General features: G+C 40.1%; 1 protein-coding gene across 1 annotated transcript; it reads left to right on the top strand.

Moving 5' to 3' along the window:
• The first annotated feature begins 346 nt into the window (after nt 1-346).
• On the top strand, nt 347-11,474 carry sting1 (stimulator of interferon response cGAMP interactor 1). Its single transcript, XM_041798245.1, has 6 exons — nt 347-573; nt 715-907; nt 1,302-1,410; nt 4,344-4,585; nt 9,157-9,343; nt 11,191-11,474. Exons 1-6 carry the CDS (start codon nt 347-349, stop codon nt 11,451-11,453), a joined length of 1,221 nt encoding a protein of 406 aa, XP_041654179.1. The 3' UTR covers nt 11,454-11,474.
• Nucleotides 11,475-11,680: the final 206 nt, after the last annotated feature.

Genomic DNA, 11,680 nt, shown 5'->3' with positions numbered 1-11,680 from the left:
GTGTTCAGCTTATAGAGGAAAGGTTGATATTGAGAAACCAAAACTATGATTTATTTCACTGTTTGAAAATACTAATGAAGACTAGGTGCATAACTATGGGGTGGAGTATATTTTTAGAACAGTTTGAAAAAGAGCTCAAAGAATACAAAACTCAATTAATTCAAGAAATTGTGTAAAAAATATTTTTTCAGCTGGTTAAAAATAATACATTAGAGGTGGCATAAAAAAGTATAAGATTCATTCAACTCCTTCAACTTGCACTATTTCTGCCATGGCTTGCTGTACAAATCCAACAGAAAGGTGATTGCAACCTATGAAAACATTAAAACTGTTTATTCCCAAACAGATGCATTACCATAGAGAAGAGGAAGCTCTTGTCCCTTGGCCTCGTGGGAATTTGCCTATGGTTTGTGCTGTGGCCCTGTCTGCCATTACAGTTGGAGGCATTTTCTTTGTGTCTCCTGAAAGTTTCTTTGGCTGGGTTGCCATGGTTATACTACTCCTGACCCTTGGCCCTTTGCTGCATGGGCTCTGTCTGTTAGCAGAGGAGATGCTCTATCATTCAAATACAAGGTGAGAGTAAAGGTGTTCATGTCAAATCAAGTACAAGAAGTGATATTTGTTCGTGAAATGTACCATCGATGTTACAATACTGAAGTAAGCTTTCATTGGTGAAGCACTTAAACCATTACAGCACCACTCCTGTTTCTCTAGATACAGAGGCAAAGGGCTGCTGAGTCATGTACTGCCAGCCTGTGGTTTGGGAGGAAAACCCCTGTTGGCTGCAGCACTGGCAGGCCTTTTGCTCTACCTGATTGGACATCCTCTGCCTGACAAATGGCAGTGCTGGCAACTCCTCTTTATGGCCTCAGTTTTTTATGCTCTCTTGAAAAGCCTTGGGGTCATGGTAAGTTTCAGACAGGGAATGCAAACTTGACTTTCTTTGCATTTCAACATACTTCAACAAGAACAGTTTTGATATGACAACACTTCCTGAAGCATCAGATGCTTTGCATGCTTTGCGAAATTCTTCATCAGCAAGAATGAATAAAGTCATCACAGTGCCCTCAAAAATGCTACATAATTTCAAACAGAGCTTAGAATCAGTGTAGCTCTTTTCAGTGTCCCCTGACTTTGTACCAATGTATGTATAAAAATGTTTTTGTCTGACATAGGAAAGGGCGGCTTGGGTAAAGGGATGCCCTTCTCCTCTGCCCCACAGCTTCAGGAAAGTTTTAGGCACCTTCAGAGCAGAGGTGAGGTGTTGTGACTTCTTTCTGGCTGTTTCTGTTGGTATGCAGGGTCCTTCAGAGGTTGAAATGTCAGACATCTGCGAGGGACGAAAGATGAATGTAGCCCATGGCTTGGCCTGGTCCTTTTACCTGGGCTACCTGCACCTGGTGCTGCCATGTGAGCAACAGTAAAACACCACACACATACACACACTCACAAGTCCAGTTATTTAGCAGCATCTGCTCCACCTTCTTTGAATGTTATTTTTAATGCTAGGTGTACAATATCTCCATTGTGTAAGGGAATTAACATAAAACCAGATGTTATAAGGTTAAAGTTATTTATTAACGAAAGTAAGGGTTTTCAAAATAATAGCAAAGGCGTAGCAAATATAAGGACTGGAGGAGTGCTGTACAAAATAAGAAAACAAAAAGAGAAACTCTAACCTAGAGTTCTACAAGCTTACTGGCTGGGTTTAAACAAAAGAAGTAGAAACAAAAACTGGCTTAGTGCTCTAATTGAAAGGAAATGCAATTAACTAAACAGCACCCCTAAACTGATGTGGCTAACAATAATACAGTGGTTCTCAAACTGGGGTCCGGGGATCCCCAGGAGTATATGCGCAACAGCTTGGGGGTTCCTGAAATAAATCAATAAAGTAATGCCATGTCATTAAAAAGCAAAAGAATACATATAGGGACCACAGTGCCATAAAACAACCATACTAAACCAATGACTCCCGCATAAGCCAGCTTTGGGCCAATAAAAACTCGGATATGATTGTGAGATATCACGTAAATCTATCACTCGTCATGCATCAGTCACTTTGCTGGTCCAACCAGCAACAATGGATAAATGTTTAAGCGCGTCCACTTCATAAAGTGTTGTTAGGCCCAAATCAGCTAAACTGAGAAAATATAATGACAGCTATCTAGAGTTTGGTTTATTGAGAACAGCAACGAAAGACCAAAATGTGTTGTGTCTTCATGTGTTTGCAAATGAAGCCACGAAGTCCGCCAAGCTAAAGCGGGGTACACACATGAAGATAATCGGGCTGTTTTTGTCCCGATTTTCCCCCTTCCCGACCAAGGACAGCAAACGCCTGATTATCTTATGTCTTAAAAGATTATCCTATAAGATTATCCTGTGGTCTGAGGTGTGTTAAGAGTGAATTTGTCCCGATAATCAGCTCCAAAAACAGTCGGGGTCGATGATTGTAAATATTAAACTTGTTCAATATTTACGACCAAAAATCTTCGTCTGTGGGGAAAGCCGACGACTCCCAAGCCATGACTCCCTGAATTGTGATGTGGAACGGAATGTAGCCAATCAAGAAGCGAGCTGACTGAGGAACAAGGAAGCAGGCGTAAATAAAAACAAGCATGGCTGACCTGCTGAAGCATTACAAAGTTATTTTTTTCATTAAAAATAGTCCCAAGAACACCATAATTCGCTCTTCTTGTATGTCCTCTTCCATGTTGCGTGTTGTGTTTTCCTGTTGTTGCTATGTTTCTTTGTCTTCGTTTTTGTTAGATCACGTGTGATCAGCGAGATTTCTGGCTTGGCGGAGGAGATTCTAGACCGATGGTGGGACAGAATCATGATGTGTGTGGTGTGCTGTGTTGAGATTATTGAAGCACACCACACACAGTACGATCAAAACTGTTCAATGCCTTATTTTTTATCTTCATGTGTGGGGTCTCTAACAGATAAAAGATCTCTTAAGATTTTGAAAATCCTTATGTGTGTAAAGCCTCATCTGATAACAAAGCATGCAGAGTTTAAGGACAAAACAATTCTTTTTTTTCCGACAAAAGGGTGAGGAATACATCCCCCAGAAAACACAAATGTTGAACCTGACCACAACCTCAGAAAAAGCACAGAGGGCTTCTTATTTGGCTGCTCAAAGGATAGCAGAAAGTGAGAAGCCACACTTAACTGGACAAGAGCCTGTATTTAGGTTGAAGAGTTTAAAATACAGCATCTAGGAGTACAAATGACAGTTGACATATGTTTAATCGGTGTGAGGGTTATGTGGGGGTCCTTGGAAAATTTTCTGCCCTGTAAAGGGCACCTAGCTCTGAAAAGTTTTGAGAACCCCTGCAATAATAAAGTAAGTGTGTGTGCAATATGTTCTAAAAATGAACTAACTGGTCCCTGAAGGACTAGTACCTCAGCCGAGTACGATTGTCTAGTATTCTCTAGATCACAAAGAGGAACAGAGCACGGCTTTCTACAGCTTGCTCCTGAGTAGTGATAGGTCAAAGAGCCGACTCTTTCACGTGAACAATAAGAGCTGGATCCTGTTAGAGAGCCGTTTTATATTTTAATAACTATTATTAATATTATTATTATTATCATCATTTTAAATAGATTGTGTGTGTCTGTGTTATTTGATTGATTAGTAGGGATGATCTTTCATCCTCTACCACAGGCACACCATGCATTAAGGACTCATGTTTGATGGTGTAACATTAATGTTTAATGTCAGGTGTGTCATAAATCCCAGCCAGTGAGCAGATTTCATCTGACCTACAATGTGTTTTGGGGAGACAGTACATCTCAAAAAATAATTACATGATATTTTCATCATTTTTAAAAATTGAGCATAGTTGGGGTAAATACCTGCCCAAATATCAATCATATGTTATGACACTGCAAAAATTGGCAGGTCAACTGAAGCCAAACTGGTACCTGAATGAAAAGCCGTTCGGAGCCGAAAGAGCTGACTCTTTTTGCTGAGCCGAGCCAAATAAGCTGGATCACTGAAAAGAGGCTCAAGTCCCATCACTACTCCTGAGCGAAGGTCTGACAGCTTCTTTTATTGCTCCTTTTGAGCGCTCTACCCTCTGATTGGTCAGTTTGGGATGGGGAACCTCCAAGCCAATCAGCAGCTGCACAGGTGGACAGAATCAGCGCGATCAGCTTCTCTACAGCAGCTGTAGCCTGAGAGTAGGGGCAGACACGCCCACTCACACCAGAACAATCACACAGCACACACACACAACACTCAAGGAGGGAGGAAAAATACTCAAGGTACGGCAGCAGCTGTAACAATCCTAATTTAAATAAATCTTCTGATAAATGACTGTGAGTTTATTTTACCACAGACCTGGAGGATTCCATTGCAGCATTTTGTGCCAACCATCAGTCCTGCCGCTTCCGAGGTCGTGGATCCCGGAAGCTTCTGATCCTTATACCAGTCAGTGCCAATATTTCTCACAAGCTGGAAGATGAAGATGACAACATCCACTTCTATGACAACCTCCCCAACACTGAGATTGACAGAGCCGGAGTTCGTGGGCGGGTTTACAAGCACAGTGTCTACAGAGTTATGGATGAGCACGGGAAGGTATGTGAGGATTTACAATAAAAAGGGAAAACTTTATGTGGATTTAGCTTTTCAATTAGTTTGAAAATATATGACAAGATATATGTGTACAGTGCTTAACAAATTTATCAGACCAGCTGTCTCAGAGACCATCCAGCATCATGAAGTCCTTGAATGCGGACTCTTTCATTTTCATTGAGCTCTCCACGTTTTACCATTTTGAACAGGAATGAGGAATTTCAAATTGCTCACTGGGCTTCTCTGAGAAGTCAGAAATGAATCAAGCATAACATTAAACCACTAAAACAAATTTTTCTGTTCAGGAATGCAAGTAAATAACTATAATTTGACATATTAATCAAGAAATAATAATGTGCTTTACTATTTTTTCAGTTTTTTTGTAAATCAGTAAATTTAAAAATTCATAGATAACAACAATAATTATATTTTAGCATTAAAAATATTTCGGTTAAGAGCTTCTACATATTGGTGTATTAACCGTTGTAGAAACATAAAAAAAGATTTTGGTTTTACCAGTTTTTACCAGTGCCGTTAATTTAGGGCAGCTGTGGTGTAAACCTTACTTTGGGTGGTGGTCTAATAAATTTGTTAAGCACTGTATGCATATATATATATATATATATGTATGTATATATATAAACTTAAAACAAAAAAGCAAAAAGTAAGGTAATTTAGGTTTGGTAGATTATTTTGCCAGATCTTCTCTGCCATTGCCAAACAGCTTGTTTTGCTGTTGCTATTGACTCTTGTTTTGAGTTTCTGGTACCCCCAGTTGCTGCCAATTGATTGGCAGCACCTGTGAGCATGGGCCCTGCTACAGTGGTCAGTAGGTGTCTGCTCCAAGAACCGGCATGGCACGTTTGACTGATCTGGATAGGGCCCGTGTGATAGGGCAACTTCAAACTGGTGTTCCGCAAAACCAAATTGCGGGATTTTTCGGAGTGAGCCCTAGTACCATCTCCAATCTAAAGGCCAAGTTCCATATAACGGGGAATGTCAGAGACAGGCCGCGAAGGAGGTGCCCCAAGATGACAACACCCCAAGAAGACTGTTTCCTTACCCTGTCAGCACTTAGGTACCGTAGGCTGTCTTCTACAGATTTGCAGTCAAGGTTTACAGGACAATATGGCTGACAACTCCCTGCCCAGAAAATCTGGAACAGACTGCACGCAGCCAATCTCCGGTCTCATGGGGCTGCCAGGAGGCCTGCAATGACTACCCATCACCGTCAGGACCGTTTGTACTGGTGTCGGCAACACTTGCACCGGAACCTGAACATGTGAAGGAATGTTATGTTCAGCGATGAGTCCAGATTTTGCCTACAGCAGTTGGATCATAGTGTCAAAGTGTGGAGAAGATGCGAAGAATGCTATACTGATTGTTGCACTGAAAGAGTAACATCTTTTGGTGGAGGCAGTGTGATGGTGTGGGGCGGCATCTACCTCACTGGAAAAACGATTCTTGTCATCATTGGAGGCAATCTCAATGCAGAGAGATATCGAGATTAGATGCTGCAACCAGTGGCAATCCCATATCTCCGCAGTCTGGGACCGAACTCTATCCTCCGAGATGACAACACTCGCCCCCACAGTGTGGGGTTTATCAGAGACTACCTCCAGAATTTGGAATTGGAGAGGATGGCAGCAGTCTTGACCTCAACCCCATTGACCACTTGTGGGATCAGCTTGGGAGTGCTGTTTGTGCCAGAGTGACCAACACAACCACACTGGCCGACTTGCAACTAATGCTGGTTGAAGTATGGGATGCCATCCCACAGCAGTGTGTGACCAGACTGGTGACCAGCATGAGGAGGAGGTGCCAGGCTGTTGTGGCACACTACACGCTACTGAGGCTCCTGTTTGTTAAATGAATAAATTGTTAAATTGCCAATATGTCTTATTTCTTCAAACTTCAATCACCCAATCCACCAAACAAGAGCCAATGGCAGAATCAGCTGTTTGGCACTGGCAGAGAAGATTTTCATGAGCGCAACCCACATACTCATTTCTGCTGCTCATCCCACAAATGCATGTTCCTTACAAATGTGGCACCATTTAAAAGGGTAATAAACAGGCTTTTCAATGGTATAAGATTGCTTTGGAAATATATCTGTATCAGTGCCCTGCCTTATTTAAATAACCCTTCTCTGCTTGGAGTGTTCTTTTGGTCTTCATGGTATAATGGTAGTCAGGAATACTGATTAAGCAGTGGCTAACCATCCAGACAAAGGTATCTTTATACTTCAGCCACTTTTTGCTACTTTATCCCTAATAGTTAATGTTTTAGGATAAAACAATTAACACAGCATATTCTAGGATTTTTAAATTCAGCTGATAAAATGCAACATTACAGTACTACCTTTTACAACCAACACATTAGGTTAAGGAACTTCTTTTCTTATCTTATAAAACGCAACCTTTGAAGATTATCTTCCCAATACAGCGTCTTCTGATGTAAACATCAAAGTTTAAGGGGTCATTTTTCACCACTGCTTCCATCAGTGAACTAATGCATCATCTGATGTTATTAGTGATGATATAACTTGTGCCACAAATAAGAGAGAAGAAAAAAAACATCACATGTTTTTCATATTATATTCCCAACCATGACAGAGATACCGTAGAAAACCAGAATTTGTGCCTCCTTGAACTTGAACAGTTTTCACAAAAGATCATCTTACCTTTGCTCATAAATGCATTTAAAATGGAAAAACTTAAAATAGGTATCTCTTAGTGTCCAAGTCATTTTCACAATAATCAACTAACATACCAAATTTCTTAACCACAACTTAGTATAAAACCTGGTCTTGCAGTGCTCCAATGTTTTGGAAAATCTATTCAAGTCTCCTCTGTTCAAGCTCTACATCAGGGCCATTGGAGAGGTTGGTGTTGTCACTTATGTCTGACTTTTAAGGCGAAAGGCCTGCTTTTATGGCTCATGAATTTGAGGATGGTTTACTACACAATGCTTCATGTCTCATAATAAACAAAAAACTCTTGAAAAGGCCTCTCAGGTTTAGAGATTTGAGGTGCACCAGTGAGTTAGATGCATTTTTTTGTCAGATGTCCAGATCGTTAAGCAGTAGAATTTCCTGGATAATATGTACTGCATCAGCAACCATAGATCCTCGCATTGTGCATTTTCAGTTCCTCATGGACATTTTTAGCCGTACCCCCCCCATACCAACAAAAAAGCAGAGTAATTGATGATTTGTCCACTAATGCCTAGATAACTGCAGCACTCCTGTTGGCTGTAATAGAGCAGTATTGTGTATGAATGCTGTTGTCTTGTTGCCTGTGTGAATGCAGTACTCTTAGCAGCATGAATCCTATTAGTTGTCTCAAAACAGCGCTTCCATTGGTTGTATGGATGCAGCACTCCTATTAGCCAATAACTGCCTCTTTGAAACAGCCAGTAGGAGCACTGCACTGTATAGACAATAAACAATAGTACTGTAATGCTGCATTTATCAGCTGAATTAAGAAGTCACAGAAGGTTGATAATTGGATCTTAAAACATTTGAATAATGTACTCACATTTTTTAAATACTGTTACAATCATCACCACTGTTTTTATGTGGCAACATTTTTTCTAAATATTGGAAACTGAATTTCTTTTTAAGTACATTATACTTTTAAAAACAAAGGGTAAAATTGGTCAGAACTGCTAAAATAGGGTACCTTGAGTCAGTTTTAGATATACTTTTGAATAAATATTCTGATTAAATTTGAATTATCTTAGTTCATTCTAGTGAAAATGCTGATGACTTCAGCTTTAGTAACTCAATTTTTAAGCCTTTTCTTGTTGTCACTGTTTAATTTTGTGACATGAAATTATGTTATCATAATTTTTCCCCAACACAAAACAAGAATAAATTCAGTACAATTACTTTTTAGTTATATCTAAGTGACAGATTTTGTAGTGCAGCAGAGTGTCGAGATGTGAACAGTGCAGCACTACTACACATGAACTTCATCTGGAAATGTGTGAATGAGCCAAAAGGGACTCTTACGCTCCAATTTATGAAGAAAAACGGAGCAGATTTATCCATTTATAAATCCTATTAAATTTAACTGCTGATATTTTTACATCATTCGTGATTAAATTGGGGAAAAATGTTTTTCTGTGTTGCAGTTTTTACATGAGTAGACAAAAAAACGAAAGACCAAGACATACACTTAAAATCTAAAAGGTGCCAGAATGCACAAGGAGGCATCACAACAGAGCTTGTTTATTACAACTTTTCTGGATGCAGATCCCCCAGACCCTATGATCCTCCTGTAAAAATGGCAGGAGTGTCCCAGGTGATAAACAAAAGGGGAGTAGATGGCTTAATATTACAGAAGAACCCCTGGATAATTGTGAGTGTTGGTAAGATTACTCCCATGAAATTCCACCGCTGGACAACTTTTTGCTCATAAACAGCAACAGCACCATCTACCTGGAGAATGTAGAAATCAAAGATGCCTGACACTAGGGATCACTGGCTTTCAAAGAATTTTATAAATGTCTTTCTCTGAGTTTCTGTTGTGTTAATATGTGGCTGCATGTGTTTGTGGTTTTGTAAACAGACCTATGAGTGTGTAGTGGAGTATGCAACTCCTCTGCTGACCCTTCACAGGATGTCCCATGAGAGCAGTGCTGGTTTTGGGGAGCCTGAACGCAGACAGCAAGTTTTGCTCTTCTACAGGACCCTAAAGGACATACTGGAGCACTCACTTGAATGTCGCAACCACTACAGACTCATCCTGCTTAATGGTATGAAGAAAAAAAATCTGTGTATGTTTTAGGGCATATTAAACACATACAGTCATGGATGAAAGTATTGGCACCCCTGGAATTTTTTCAGAAAATGCACCATTTCTCCCAGAAATTGCTGCAAATACATATGTTTCTGGTACATAGGTGTTTATTTCCTTTATGTGCATTGGAACAACACAAAAAGCAGAAGAAAAAAAGCCAAAACTGACATAATTTTACACAAAACTCAAAAAATGGGCCGGCCAAATTGTTGGCACCCTCAACTGAATATTTGGTTGCACACCCTTGGGAAAAAATAACTGAAACCAATCACTTCCTATAACCATCAACAAGCTTCTTTACACCTCATAACTGGAATTTTAGACCACTCCTCTTTTGCAAATTGCTCCAGGTTTCTCAGATTTGAAAGGTTCCTTCTTGCAACAGCAATTTTCAGATCTCTCGATAGGTGGGATTTAGATCTGGACTCATTGCTGGCCACTTCAGCGCTTTCCAGCACTTTGTCTCCAACCATTTCTTGGTCCTTTTTGAGGTATGTTCCGGGTCATTGTCCTGCTGGAACACCCATGACCTCTGACGCAGACCCAGCTTTCTGACACTAGGCCCTACATTGCGGCCCAAAATCTTTTGATAGTTTCCAGATTTCATGATTCCTTGCACACAGTCAAGAAACCCAGTGCCAGAGGCAGCAACACAACCCCAAAACATCTTTGAACCTCCATGTTTGACTGTAGGTACTGCGTTCTTTTCTTTGTGATCTCATTCCATTTTCTGTAAACAGTAGAATGACGTGCTTTTCCAAAAAGCTCTACCTTAATCTCATCTGTCCACAAAATGTTCTCCCAGAAGGACTGAGGCTTACTCAGGTACATTTTTGCAAACTCCAGTCTGGCTTTTTGAATTTTTCTATTCGGTCCACGTCCAGGGAGATTAGCCACAGTTCCATGGGTTATAAACTTATTGATTACACACAGTGGACAAAGGAATTTAAAGATCTCTGGAGATGGTCTTGTAACCTTGAGATTGTTCATGTTTTTCCACAGTTTTGCTTCTTAAGTCCTCAGACAATTCTCAGCTCTTTCTCTTCTCCATGCTTAGTGTGACACACACAGGCACACAACACAAAGGTTTAGTCAACTTTTATTCTAATTGGCTTCAGGTGTGATTTCTATACTGCCAGCACCTGTTACTGCCACAGGTGAGTTTAAATGAGCATCAAATACTTGAAATAAAAAATAATTTACCCACAGTTTTAAAAGGATGCCAATATTTTTTCTGGCCCAGTTTTTGAATTTTGTGTAAAATCATGTCAATTTTGGCGTTTTTCTTCTTTTTGTGTTGTTCTAATGCACATAAATGAAATAAACTTGTGTATACCACAACATTTGTAATTACAACAATTTCTGGGAGAAGTTGTGTATTTTCTGGAAAAATTCCAGGGGTGCCAATACTTTCGTCCGACTGTATGAGACGGGGGCCCTTCTGTTCAGATGTAAACTTTTACACTTTGGATTTCTTCTTAAGCACTTCATTTGCTTTTGTATACATTTTTGTTGATGTTGAGAAGCATCATGTTAAAAACAGAAGAACTGATAAAAGGTTTTAGAAATTCAGAAAGTCCATTTTTGGATGACTTAGCAGTAGGTCCAGTTTTTAGGGCTTTTAAATGTGTCTTTGCTATGACAGAAAGACCAGCTGTCACTTTCAATGCTTTTGCAAAGTTATGTATTTATCAATGTCATAACAAGGGCTGTCTTGAGTAAGCAGAGTGTGCTATAAAAGATAGTAATAGGGGCAGAGTATTTCATCAGGCCACAGCTCATGCCTATTTGTCTGTATCGTAGACGAGCATGACGATGACCCTCACTTCCTGTCCAAGGCGATCCTCAGACACCTCCAGCAGCAAGAGAAGGAGGAGTTCTGTCTAACCCCACCTCCCCATCAAGAGGCAACTCCTGGAAGTTACAACCTAAGAGCTACACCTGAGAATTGGGTCAACCTGCACCCTGAGCCAATAAGCGAGGAGCCAACACTCATGATCAGCTCTGAGGGACCACAGTCACTGAGGATGCCTGTTGAGATCAGCGATTATCCAGGAATAAAATAAACACCCCACACACAAAACAAATGCCACTCAAATTCTGAGAGAATTATTTTGAAGGAAATGTGGATTTTCATTATTATTGAAATAAGAGTATTTGTAGACTTATAAAAGATGAAAATAGAAAAACAGAACTGTAAAGCCACATTATGTAATAACGCATCATTATGTAATAACCCTAACCATATGACTTAGTGTGGGCTTCAAGGTATGCCCTACCCAACTACCTTGCC

The sequence above is a fragment of the Cheilinus undulatus genome, linkage group 10, assembly GCF_018320785.1.
Source record: "Cheilinus undulatus linkage group 10, ASM1832078v1, whole genome shotgun sequence".
In the NCBI taxonomy this organism is placed as follows: Eukaryota; Metazoa; Chordata; class Actinopteri; order Labriformes; family Labridae; genus Cheilinus; species Cheilinus undulatus.
This window is presented reverse-complemented; position numbering and strand designations above follow the sequence as displayed.

Bases quoted from the DNA above. Each gene is read 5' to 3' on its own strand.
- sting1 (XM_041798245.1), top strand. From the start codon at position 347: ATGCATTACCATAGAGAAGAGGAAGCTCTTGTCCCTTGGCCTCGTGGG. The intron at 574-714 runs GTGAGAGTAAAG...CTGTTTCTCTAG, and splicing joins CTCTATCATTCAAATACAAG to ATACAGAGGCAAAGGGCTGC. The intron at 4,586-9,156 runs GTATGTGAGGAT...TTTTGTAAACAG, and splicing joins TTATGGATGAGCACGGGAAG to ACCTATGAGTGTGTAGTGGA.